Source organism: Staurois parvus, unplaced genomic scaffold, assembly GCF_062004578.1.
Source record: "Staurois parvus isolate SC_StPar_1 unplaced genomic scaffold, SC_StPar_1.0 ptg000415l, whole genome shotgun sequence".
Lineage (NCBI taxonomy): Eukaryota > Metazoa > Chordata > Amphibia > Anura > Ranidae > Staurois > Staurois parvus.
Window position 1 is genome coordinate 5,220,935 of NW_028318211.1, and position 12,393 is coordinate 5,233,327.

A 12,393-nucleotide genomic window follows, 5' to 3' on the forward strand; every position below is an offset into this window, starting at 1 on the left:
TTGTAAACACTCAGTTTTCAAGCATATATTGGTTTTTTTTTGTCTTTTTTTTACTGATTTAAAATGCATCCCATTGATTTCAATGTCCCTGTACACACAGGTGCATAAACAAATGCTGTGTATTGATCAGTAAATTAAAAAAATACAGAAATTTGAGATACTGGTTAGTATTTTTGCTTGTATACCTGCAAATACATGTAAATATGCACAAATATGTGCAAATACTATACTGATGTATGAGCATTAGACATAACAGGCAGAAAAAAGTACTAGGATTGTATACCACTTGTATTTTCTTGTGTGTATTTGCTTGTGCATATTTGCAACTATTTCAGGATTTGCACACTAGCAGTATGCATATCCTCAAATATTTGCAAATATAAACAAGTAAATAAACATAAGCAAATACAAGTGATATACAACCCCTGTGCTTTTTCGGCCTGTTATGTCTGATGCTCATACATCAGTACAGTGTGCACAAGGCCTTACTTTGCTAAAAGTGCAAGAAAAATGCAATACAAATATTTCCCTTTAACTACTTCCCCTCCACCCTATATCAGAAATACTGCTACAGGGTGGCACGGATGGACACAATCACGTATATATATACATGATTTTGCAGTTCCAGATAGGGGGCGCGCACGCCCTACCTGTGCCGCAATTCACAGCCACGGCTGTCAATCATCGGGTCCTGGCCGGTGATTACTCGCCGGTTCCCGGTGATCACCTAGTATCTCCGAATGGGGAGAGACCTGTATGTAAACAATATAGATCTCTCCCCTGTCAGCTCCTGCACACTACTTTATATGGCTCTGCATAGCAGAGCCATACAAAGCAATGTGCTTACAGTGAAACACACGCACAACCCACGCAGTAAAACAGCACACAGTTAACCCTTTGATCGCCCCAGATGTTAACCCCTTCTTGCCCAGTGCCATTAGTATAGTGACAGTGCTTTTTATTAGCACCGATCACAGTGTTGGTGTCACTGGGGATGTCAGTGCCACCAAATCAGTTCCCCCAGTGTCAGAATGCCCGCCACAGTCCCGCTATAAGTCGCTGAGCACCGTCCTTACTAGTAAAAAAGCTAATTCCATTATATAGACCCCCATTGGTAAACGCTATAATTTTCACGTAAACTAATTAATTTACACGTATTGGGATTTTTTTAAGCAAAGTTGTTTGGATCTTCTGCATGCTCCAGATATTTGTTTGATCACCTGTATATGCAGTCAATGTTTATTTTCTGTTCTGTTCTGTAAATTCTGATAAAAACGTAATAAAGACAAATTTGCCTTTAAATACTGTATAATAATAATAATTAGTTGTGATGGGAGTAGCAAATACACACAGCTCACTAATAGATGTCCCAATAAATGCATGTGCACCTTTGTAGACTCTCCCAAACATGCATCCATATACAATAGGTATGCTATACAGAACAGAACATAATCAAATTCTATCTTTGCTGAAGCATTGGTCACATGTTCTCATCTGAAGAGGAGGTAAAAGGTTGACCTGTTAGCACTGCCAAATGAGCACTTTCCCAAATCCCCGTGGAAGAGACCACATGACCCATGCCGCAATATTGGTCATATGCCTGGCATCAGAGGAGGGGAAGAATTCAAAGAATTCCAGAACAAATGCAATTACTTCCAATCTCTCTCTCTCTCTCTTTTTTTTTTTTTTTACATTTTATAATCATTCAGGAGGCAGACATTATGAAGTGGATCATGAATCTGTGGATCCTGAGCCTGAAATTGTGCTTTCAGAGAGTAAAGGAACAGCCCAGTCAAAACTAAGATTTCTAGTTTGAATAAATGTTAAAAGTATAAAATACACACTAGCTTCACTTATTTCTGTTCAGCTCATTCTTTTAGGTTTTTTTTTAGGTATGTTACATTACTGTTGCAAGTAGAGCAGCGAGTTCCCAAGAATAGGAAGTTAGATGAAAGTATTTCAACAGAGATTTTACTAGAAGAGCTCATGAAAGCTATGGGAAGGCAATGGGTCATTTAAAGTTGTTGCAAACCTCAGACATCAAATATGAACAAAGCATATCCCTCTATAGTGTGTACTTGTCTCTATCCAGAACACTAAGTGACATTTCGGTCTGCTGCTTTGTTCCTCTGCTATAAGCATGTTTCACATCTGACACGTTTTCCTGACACCAAGAGAAAAATGATGACGGGAGGGACCTCAAGCAGATTGACAGTCTCAGCTCTGTTCCTGTGAACTGTGTGAAGGGAGGTGCATCCCTGCCCTCCGATCAGCTCTCAGGACTCTCCTCACTGATGTAATCTCAGCTCCCTACCCCCTACTTTTCAGAGCTGAGAGATACTGTGTAAAATCTGCACTTTGAATGGATGTAGGGGAAAGACAGCTACAGTGGGGATCAAAAGTTTGGGCACCCCAGCTAAAAATTTGTATTAATGTGCATAAAGAAGCCAAGGAAAGATGGAAAAATCTCCAAAAGGCATCAAATTACAGATTAGACATTCTTATAATATGTCAACAAAAGTTAGATTTATTTCCATCATTTACACTTTCAAAATAACAGAAAACAAAAAAATGGCGTCTGCAAAAGTTTGGGCACCCTGCAGAGTTAATATCTTGTACTGCCCCCTTTGGCAAGTATCACAGCTTGTAAACACTTTTTGTAGCCAGCCAAGAGTCTTTCAATTCTTGTTTGAGGTATCTTTGCCCATTCTTTCTTACAAAAGTCTTCCAGTTCTTTGAGATTTCTGGGCTGTCTGTCACGCAATGCTCTTTTAAGGTCTATCCATAGATTTTCAATTATGTTGAGGTCAGGAGATTGTGAAGGCCATGGCAAAACCTTCAGTTTACGCCTCTTGATGTAATCCCCCGTGGATTTCGAGGTGTGTTTAGGATCATTATCCATTTGTAGAAGCCATCGTCTATTTAACTTCAGCTTTTTCACAGATGGCATCAAGTTACCATCCAAAATTTGCTGAAATTTTATTGAATCCATTTTTCCTTCTACTCGTGAGATGTTCCCTGTGCCACTGGCTGCAACACAACCCCAAAGCATGATTTATCCCACCCCATGCTTAACAGTTGGATAGAGGTTCTTTTCATTAAATTCTGTGCCCCTTCTTCTCCAAATGTACCTTTGCTCATTCCAGCCAAAAAGTTCAATTTTAACCTCATCGGTCCACAGAACTTGTTTCCAAAATGCATCAGGCTTGTCTATATGTTCATTTGCAAAGTTCAAATGATGATTTTTGTGGTGAGGACGTAGAAGAGGTTTTCTTCTGATGACTCTTCCATGAAGACCATATTTGTACAAGTATCTCTTTATAGTGGAATAGTGTACCACAACTCCAGTGTCTGCCAGATCTTTCTAGAGGGATCGTGCAGTCAAACGTGGGTTTTGAATTGTTTTTCTCACAATCCTGCGAGCTGTTCTGTCTGATATTTTTCTTGGTCTTCCAGATCTTGCTTTAACGTCCACTGTTCCTGATGACTGCCATTTCTTAAATTACATTCCGAACAGAGGATATTGACATCTGAAAACGCTTTGCTATCTTCTTATAGCCTTCTCCAGCTTTGTGAGCGTCAACTATACTATTTTCAGTTTCAGTTTTCTAGACAACTGCTTAGAAGAACCCATGGTGCTGATTGTTGGGGCAAGGTCAGATGAGTCTGGGAATTTAAAACCTTTGAGATTGACATAACCTGGTCTTCCCAGGCGATGATTGAGAACAATCCATGACACTGGCAGGTCTCAGCTTTGCAAAGGGGGCAGTGCATGCTATAAATTCTGCAGGGTGCCCAAACTTTTGCAAATGCCATTTTTTGGTTTTCTGTTATTTTGAAAGTGTAAATGATGGAAATAAAATCTAACTTTTGTTGACATATTATAAGAATGTCTAATCTGTAATTTGATGCCTTTTGGAGATTTTTCCATCTTTCCTTGGCTTCTTTATGCACATTAATACAAATTTTTAGCTGGGGTGCCCAAACTTTCGATCCCCACTGTATAGATAACCAGGTACAACTTATGTAGGAGAATTGGTTTCATCTCTGTGTACATGTAAGGGGTTTGCAACCATTTTAAGGGCTGGTTCACACTATAGAAATGCAGCCCAGATGCGCTCCGGATGAGTTTTTGCATGTGCAATTTTTACTCATTTTTGGCATGTTCCTGTGCATTCTTTATGCATTCCAGTTAATTTTTCCCCCTCTCTTTTCCTTCAATTTAAATAGGGACATGTGTGTTCCAGTGCTTTTATGGTGCATTTTGGTGTGTTCCAGTGCGTTTTTTATGTATTTTACCGCGTTCCAGTACAGTTCTGTGCAGGAAAAATGCAGCCTGTTCTACCTTTTTTCTGCAAATGGAACACACTGAAACTGCAAGTACTGATGTGAATCATGACATTGACAACCATATACCCTACTTTCTGTGCATTTTGGATTCAGAAAAAAGCAACTAAAACGCCTGTAGTGTGAACCGGCCCTAAGGGCTGGTTCACACTATAGAAACGCAGTCCAGATGCTTTCTGGATGCATTTTTGCATGCACATTTTTGACGCGTTCCAGTGTGTTTTTTATGCATTCCAGTTAATTTTTTCCCCTCTCTTTTTCTTCAATTTAAATAGAGACATGTGCGTTCCAGTGCGTTTTTGGTGCATTCTGGTGCACTTTTTATGCTCTTTACCACGTTCAAGTACAGTTCTGTACAGGAAAAATGCAGTCTGTTCTACTTTTTTTTCTGAAACTGGAATGCACTGGAACTCCAAACACTGATATGAACTATGACAGAAAAAAAGCAACTAAAACGCATGTAGTGTGAACTGGCCCTAAAGCAGAATTCAATGCATGTGAGACTTCCAGACCTCCTGACATTGGTGTCCGTTTATGAACCAGCGGTAATAGATCGCTGCTCAGTTCTCCGGCATTCTCAGAGAACACAGTTCTCCTATGAATGCAGTTTATGAAGCAGTTCTCCGAACGAAGGGAGAACGGTCTCCAAACGCTGGAGAACGGTCTACAAACTCTGGAAAACGGCTCATTTTACTATAATCTCGCGAGATTACAGTAAAAGATCAGTTTACTAAGCAGAGGTAAATTATCTCTGCTTAGTTTTCGGTCCCTCTGATTCTCCAGCTCTGGGCTGGAGAATCTGGAGGGAGAACACAGATCTCCAGAGAAGGGCTGACATGATCTCTTGAGTGTCATAAACTGTGAATGACCAGAGAATAGCTGAGATCTGTTGAATCGCAGCTATTCTCTGTGTCATAAACGGACACCATAATGTGACCAGGGGCGGACTGACCATTTGGAAACTCGGGCACTGCCCGAGGGCCTGGGGTCAGTAGGGGGCCCCATGAGATGTCCCTGGTACCTTTTTCATAGGCTTTTTTGAGTTTTGGCAAGGACACAGTGGCCCCATGATCCCCTATTGCCCGGGGCCCCATGAGTTGTCAGTCCGCCCCTGCATGTGAATATACATTTTTTTTTTTTGCTGTTTTGATATATTTTGGTCTGAATATGTATGTTTTTTTGTGATATTTTATCCCAAGTAGACGTGCGTTTTTTTAATGAGTTTTTTGTATGCTTTTTGTGCATATATTTATAAAAACAAATTTATTATTTACAAATGTGGCTTCTTAGCCAAATATCCTTCTTGGGATATTTACTCACTATTATCTGTGTTTGTTATTTTATTTTTCATTTGTACTTTTTTTCATAATTATTTTTTCACAATTATTGTTATCCATTCTTTTTCTCGTTATTTGTTTCCACTTTTATTCCACTTTCCTTTCCTTTTTTTTTCCTCCTTTCTTGCTCTCTGAGATCACTACTTTTGATACAATGGTCTTATATGTCTTGTTACAATGTATTAGTAGGCATACCCTCAGGATTCAGGAGTGCTGATTAGGACAAGTGTTACTTTTTTAACTAACTCCCATCTAAGACAGCACTTTTGTTGTTTTCTTTGTTATGATTAAGCAGGAGATCCTGTGAAACACATAAACAAGTCCTGTATTCATGTCCTGGTGTTTTGTGTGTCCTATGGATCAATAAATATACACTATATTCATCAATCCTCCAGTGTGCGGCTGACCCTTCCTCCTATTATAATGTAAACATATGCTTAGCATGCATGAACTAGGACCATTACCATGATTGTAGGGGGATGGGAATGTTGAAATGTACACATTGTGGATATTTGCAGCTTTAAGGTTGTATTTATTGGGCATTTACCTGAGATCCTTTGATTTGGTCTGGAGTTCCTTTCAAAGAGGAGCCCCATCTCAGATTGTATTGTATGATTTAGTGGAACCCTGTCGTCAATCTTTACTCTTCTTCTCTTTTGAAGATATAGGTACCCCTGATCCTGGAGGGTCCTGGACACACATAGAGTATTCCTGTGAAGTACAATCAGTGCTTGTCTATTGAATATAGACACCAACCTCTGCTACTGAGATTAACTATTCATGTGTTGGATGCTTTTGCACACTGCAATATCAGGTTTGGTTCGATCAGAGCTCATACTTACCTGTAACCCCCCTCCTGGATTACCTAGTCCTCTGCAGACTGTAATTGTACCACAGACCAAGCATACAATTATCCTACTCAATTTTGTGCTTTGCTCATCAGGTTCGCTTTGATGTTAAGGGGCACTCTGATGGAGATACTGATGTAAGGGAGGACTCTGATGGGAATTCTGATGTAAGGGGCACTGTGATGGGTATTCTGATATAAGGGGAGACTGTGATGTAAGGGAGACTCTGATGGAGATCCTGATGTAAGCGGGGACTCCAATGAGGATTCTGATGTATGTGTGTGTGTGTGTATTAGGGTTCTGATGGGCACTCTAATGTTAGGTGGGACTCTGATGGGGACCCTGATCTTAGGGGGACTGTGATGTAAGGGAGATTCTGATGGAGGACCCTGATGTAAGGAGCACTGTATTGGGGATCCTGATGTAAAGGGGGAATGTGATGTAAGGGAGACTCTGATGGAGATCCTGATGCAAGGAGGGACTCTGATGGGGATTCTGATGTGGGAGTGGGGGGACTCTGATTGGGATTCTGATGTAAGGGGCACTGTGATGGGGACCCTGATGTAAGGGGGGACTGTGATGTAAGGGAGACTCTGATGGGGATCCTGGGGTAAGGGTAAACTCTAATGGAGATTCTGATGTGGGGGGGGGGGACTCTGATGGGCACCCTGATGTTAGGGGGGACTCTTACGGGGATCCTGATGTTAGAGGAACTCTGATGGGAGACTCTGATGGGAATCCTGATGTAAGGGGGGGACTGTGATGGGGATCCTGATGTAAAGGTGAACTCTGATATACGGGGGGACTGTGATGGGGATCCTGATGTAACGGAGGGGGAACTCTGATAAGAACCCTGATGTAATCAGGAATTCTGATGGGAACCATGATGTAGGGGGGTCATTGATGGGGACCCTGATGCAAGGGGGACTGTGATGGGGATCCTGATGTAAGGGGGACTGTGATGAGAATCCTGATATAAGGGGGGGCTTTGATAGGGACCCGGATGTAATGAGGAATTCTGATGGGGACCATGATGTAGGGGGGCGGGGGGTCATTGATGGAGACCTTGATGTAGCAGGGACTGTGATGGGGATCCTGATGTAAGGGGGAGACTGTGATAGGGACCCAGATGTAAGGGGGAGACTTTGATAGGGACCATGATGTGGGGGAGGGGTCTTAGATGGAGACCCTGATGTAAGGGGGAGACTTTGATAGGGACCCTGATGTAATGAGGAATTCTGATATTGTAAAGTGCTCAGCAGTCCTGTATAATAATAATAATAGGGACCATGATGGGGGAGGGTCATTGATGTGAGTGGGGATTCTGGGTGCATGGCAGCTCAGCCTCTAGCTTTCATTTTCAAAGCTGAAGCTAGAAGCTGATTGGTTACTGTGCAGTTTTAGTAGAATAGACTATAAAGGCGGAGTGTTTTCAGCTCAGGGAACCTGTGACAATTGGAACAGAAATCCTTGTTGTGTCCCTGGAAATCAGCCACGTACTGCAGGGATCCGACTTCCATACAAATGTGATGTCATCCAATGTAATTCACAGGGCACAAGATGGGCAGTGTCACGGCGTCCGGGTACACTGTGTTTGTTATGACACTCTGTTGTCACAAGCACGATGCGTCACGTACCACCAGGAAAATGCATTTCTAGAGTCCCCCCTCTACATCCTGTGATCACACCCTCCTCCTCACCCGTGATGTTTCCTGTCTGGAATGCCCAGTGAATCATTGAGAAGAGCAGCGACCAATCAGAATGGGGGAGTGTGATGAACAGCCATTAAAACATTGAAAACCCTGGTGTGTGTGTGTTCCATGAGGGGGCGGGGCTGCAGAGTGGAGTTTCATCTACTGGCAGTGACAACGCATGTGCTATATATACAGAGGCGGCTAGAGGGGACCTGTATACTTCTTGGCCGGATCACGTGTAGAGATGTCTCCCCCAGCACCTGGCTCGGTAACCCACGAATCTAGAAGGATAGAAGACTGTGGTGCCCGCACTGGGTAAGTGAGCCATAGGCACTTATAGCCGACAACTCCTTTTTATATCTCTGATAATGCCCTGCATACCCAGGGAGAGTGGCACATGGAACATTCAGGTCTGTTCGTGTTTTCACTCAAGTGTACACATTTTTCACATGAGATTCACCTGGAAAATGTGTAAGTCTTGGGTAAGAGTTTTAGGTGAAAACATTTAGAAGAGCTCTTATACTCTGAAACACATTATTATTATTATACAAGATTTAGACAATACAGCAATGATACAGTTCAATACAAGAGGGTTAGGAGGGCCTGATCCTTGGAGCTTACAATCTAAGAGGGAGGGGCTAGTGATACAAAAGGTAGTAACTGTGGGGGATGGACTGGTAGGAGGAGTAGCAGATTCCATTATTAGCTGAGGGCAGGATAGACATGATATTATAAAGTGGAAATCAGGTGGAAAATTATTTTATATGTTTGTAAATTGGCTGGGATTTTGAAAAAGCATTGATAAAAACTGTTCTATCCCAAGGAAACTGCTGCCACTGTTGATAGGGTGAGACTAGGAAAAATGACTGAGAAGAGTGTTCGTTTAGCAAAATACACACAGTGACAGGGAGAGGAGCTCATCACTGGGCTGCCTCTTCTTTCACTGTCTGGGCCAGGTTCTCACCTGGGCTCAGAGGAAGTGGGGTCGTTGATGCTGCTGGACATTAGACTGAGGACATCTAGTGGTGCAAATAAAGTACTAAGGGGGGAGAGCTCTGGAATGAAGGTGAATTTGTTTTCATTTAGCTCTTAATGGACTGTTGGGCTGCATTCATAGCAGTGATTAAGGCTGGCGTGAAATGTAGCGGCAGTAATCTTCTGATTCTAGCTGCAGCTCCCAGCGGTTAGGTACAGCCACCGACCCCTTTCACTATGACAAGTTTCCGGCGGCTGCAGCTATTCGTGACTCTCTGCACAGAGACAGTGGTCTGTTAAAGGAAGTTAAAGTAAAGGAAGACATATTAAAGCAGAATTACTATAAACTCACTGATTTAAATATAGCGTTACACCCCAACATTTCATATTCCTGATCTGTGTCTGTTGTATCGTATGCTTGTGTCAAAAAGTATCCTGTTCTCTTTGTATTGTTTTCTGTATGTGAAATAGCTGGTGATCCTGCTAGTCCCTCTGCTTTCCTATTAAAAACTGGCCATGCTAGGCGTAGAAGCACATCCATCCCACTGTGGTCAGTTTTCTGGCCTGCCAGCCCTCTTGCTTTCATATTTCAAACTGACCATGCTAGGCATAGAACCACATCCATCCCAGTGTGGACAGTTTTCTAGCTGTGCTGAGGATACAGCCTACCTGTCCTCCAATGGCCAAGACTTGTGCTGACACGCCCATCCACCCACAGCCATTCACTGGGAAAATCATTGTACTGCTGTTTCTCCATCCCCATCTCTTGAATCCTTCTATACAGCTGAGCACAGAGGGAATGTGATCACTTATAAAAAAAAGGGAATTTAGAATGTGTTTTTTATATCATGCGCACAAATGTTTTGCCTTTCATTTTTATCTTGATGCGGTTCTAAACCTTTAAGGTTTTTTTTTTTTTACCTTAATGCATTCTCAGTGTGCTCCCTTACCCCTAAATACTTACCCGAGCCCCATCTTGATGTGCATGAGAGTGGCGGCTCTCTCCTCATTAGACAGAGAGGCGGCAGTGGGAGCCATTGGTTCTTGTTGCTGGCAATCAGAGCCAGTGAGGAGGGAGCAGGAGGCAGGACTGAGCCATGCTCTGTGTATCAATGGACAGACAGAATAAGCTAGGGAGCAAGCCCACACGAGTGCCCCCATAGCAAAAAGCTTGGTTTAGGTGCACTTGGCAGGGAGGAGGGGCCAGGAGCACCAGTGGGGGACCTTAGAAGAGGAGGATTGGGGCTGCTCTGTGCAAAACCATTACACAGAGCAGGTAAGTATAACATGTTTGTTATTAAAAAAAATTCAAAGCTTTATCACATTTTTACCTGGTGCGTTTTTTGGAAAGGGTCAGGGACTTTTTTTTAAATGAAAAAAGTTGTGTTTTTGGTTCTATAGACTTCAATGGAAATGCTGCAGAAAAAGCATGTAGTGCGTTTTTGCCACATTTTTGATGCATTTTAAATCTGCCTAGCAACAAGAAAAAAAAAATGTGTCAAAACGCATGTGCAAAAACGCACCGCAAAGTGCACTGCAGAAATGGGTCAAACGCAAACTGCATAGGTGTGAAACTAGTTTAAGGTCTATGCGCAAGCAGATTAAATAGAACACGTGTTTGTTTACATCCTTTTACTATAATGTTTAGGTCATAAAAAGTGATGATGGATGTAAACCTTTTCTGTTTATTTTTGAACGTAGATGGACTTGGCAGTAATAGGATATAAATGGGCCAAAGTCTGTTTACAATGACTCACACTGACCTTCCATTCTGATCCACCTAAAACAGTGACAGGTATATGTAATGCATACCACTGCAGGAACACTATCTTATAGGCACCTTACTATATTTATTTTTACAGAAAAGTATTTTTGTTTTCAGTAGCTGAAAGGGAAAATTCCTTTTACCCATTTGGAGGTTCAAAGGTTCTTTCACCTGCTGCAAAAATATTTTCTGTTATTACTGTTTTATATTTAATCTTATCTAAGAGATAAATCATCTTCTTCCGTTTCTTATGAACATGTGACTCATTCACTGCTATATTTGGGTATATTGACTGCCCATAAATGAGTAAGCCATGGAATTGTTTGCGGTTGATGGTAAACCAATGTTGGAAGTGCCATGGAACATTGGCGGTGTCTTTTATGACTCAAGGTCATGAAAGAAATTGTGACACAAGGAAAAGTTTCAGGAACTGATGCTAGCAGAGCACACACCATTCAAGTTCACTTCTTAAAAATCCAGCTTATAAATTTCATTGTGTCTCATGCACAGTATGTGAAGTAAGATAAATCTGGAAACAAGGCGTTGGAAGCTTCTCACTCACTCAGTTTTAAAACCTTTAAATACATCAAGGAATAAGGTTCAGGAGGGCAGTGTTTTCAACAGGAAACCAAAATCATGAACACGGGGACCAGACCTCAAACTAACAGGAGGAAAGTTCAAAAACTAAAAACAAAAATCTCAGAAAATAGTATTTTATTGAAAGAGTAGTTGATGTTTGGAATAAACGTCCAGTAGAGGTAGTGAGCCTGCCAACAGTAAACAGCTTCAAACATGCTTGGGACAAGAACACATACAAGAGGGCGCAGACTCCTCGTGCATTACTTTCATAAAATCTAAACAAATGCCAAGAGACAAAAACATACTCAAACGCATGAAAACAGCAGGCATATATGAGAAATACAGCCTTAAAAGGCCCGTCCCATCGCAGAGCCGTCTGGTAGGAAAAGTAACGGGAACTTTTGGAAGTCAAGCTCCTTCCTTCTTGGGACAAGCATAGATCTATACGCAGGCAAAAAGATAACAAACAAAACGAAAGAAAAAATAATAAAAAATGGGCTGACTCGATGTACCACTCGGTCTTTTTCTGCCGTCACTTTTCTATATCTCTATGTATGAATAGAATATCCTGAACAAAAACCACATAAACCATTAGAAAATTGTTCATTTGAGAAAAAAAATTCCATCCTGTTCCTTCAAAATGTCTCATTACTGCAGTGGAAATCAAACTTTCAGTTGACCCCACCAACTATTGGAAAATCAAATGAATGTTCCGAAAACAAACTTTTTCCAATCAAATTCTATCAGTCTTTGGCCAGCTTTACTCTGCTACCTTGTATCATCTTTGTATTTTCAAGATTGGATTTTATTTCCAAAGCTTCAGTCTATTTACTCAATGCTCCTTCTAA

General features: G+C 41.6%; 1 protein-coding gene across 2 annotated transcripts in view; it reads left to right on the forward strand.

The window, feature by feature from the left end:
* Positions 1 to 12,393, forward strand: part of PNP (purine nucleoside phosphorylase) — a 49,884-nt gene that overhangs the window by 18,442 nt on the left and 19,049 nt on the right. The window contains exon 1 of one of the 2 annotated variants that reach the window (XM_089687065.1): positions 8,356 to 8,541. The exons of the other annotated variant lie outside the window; for it this stretch is intronic. Coding sequence (XP_089543191.1) covers positions 8,471 to 8,541 — 71 coding nt within the window. The 5' untranslated portion in view covers positions 8,356 to 8,470. Of the gene's footprint in view, positions 1 to 8,355; positions 8,542 to 12,393 lie in introns of those variants that run through there. 2 annotated transcript variants of the gene reach the window in all.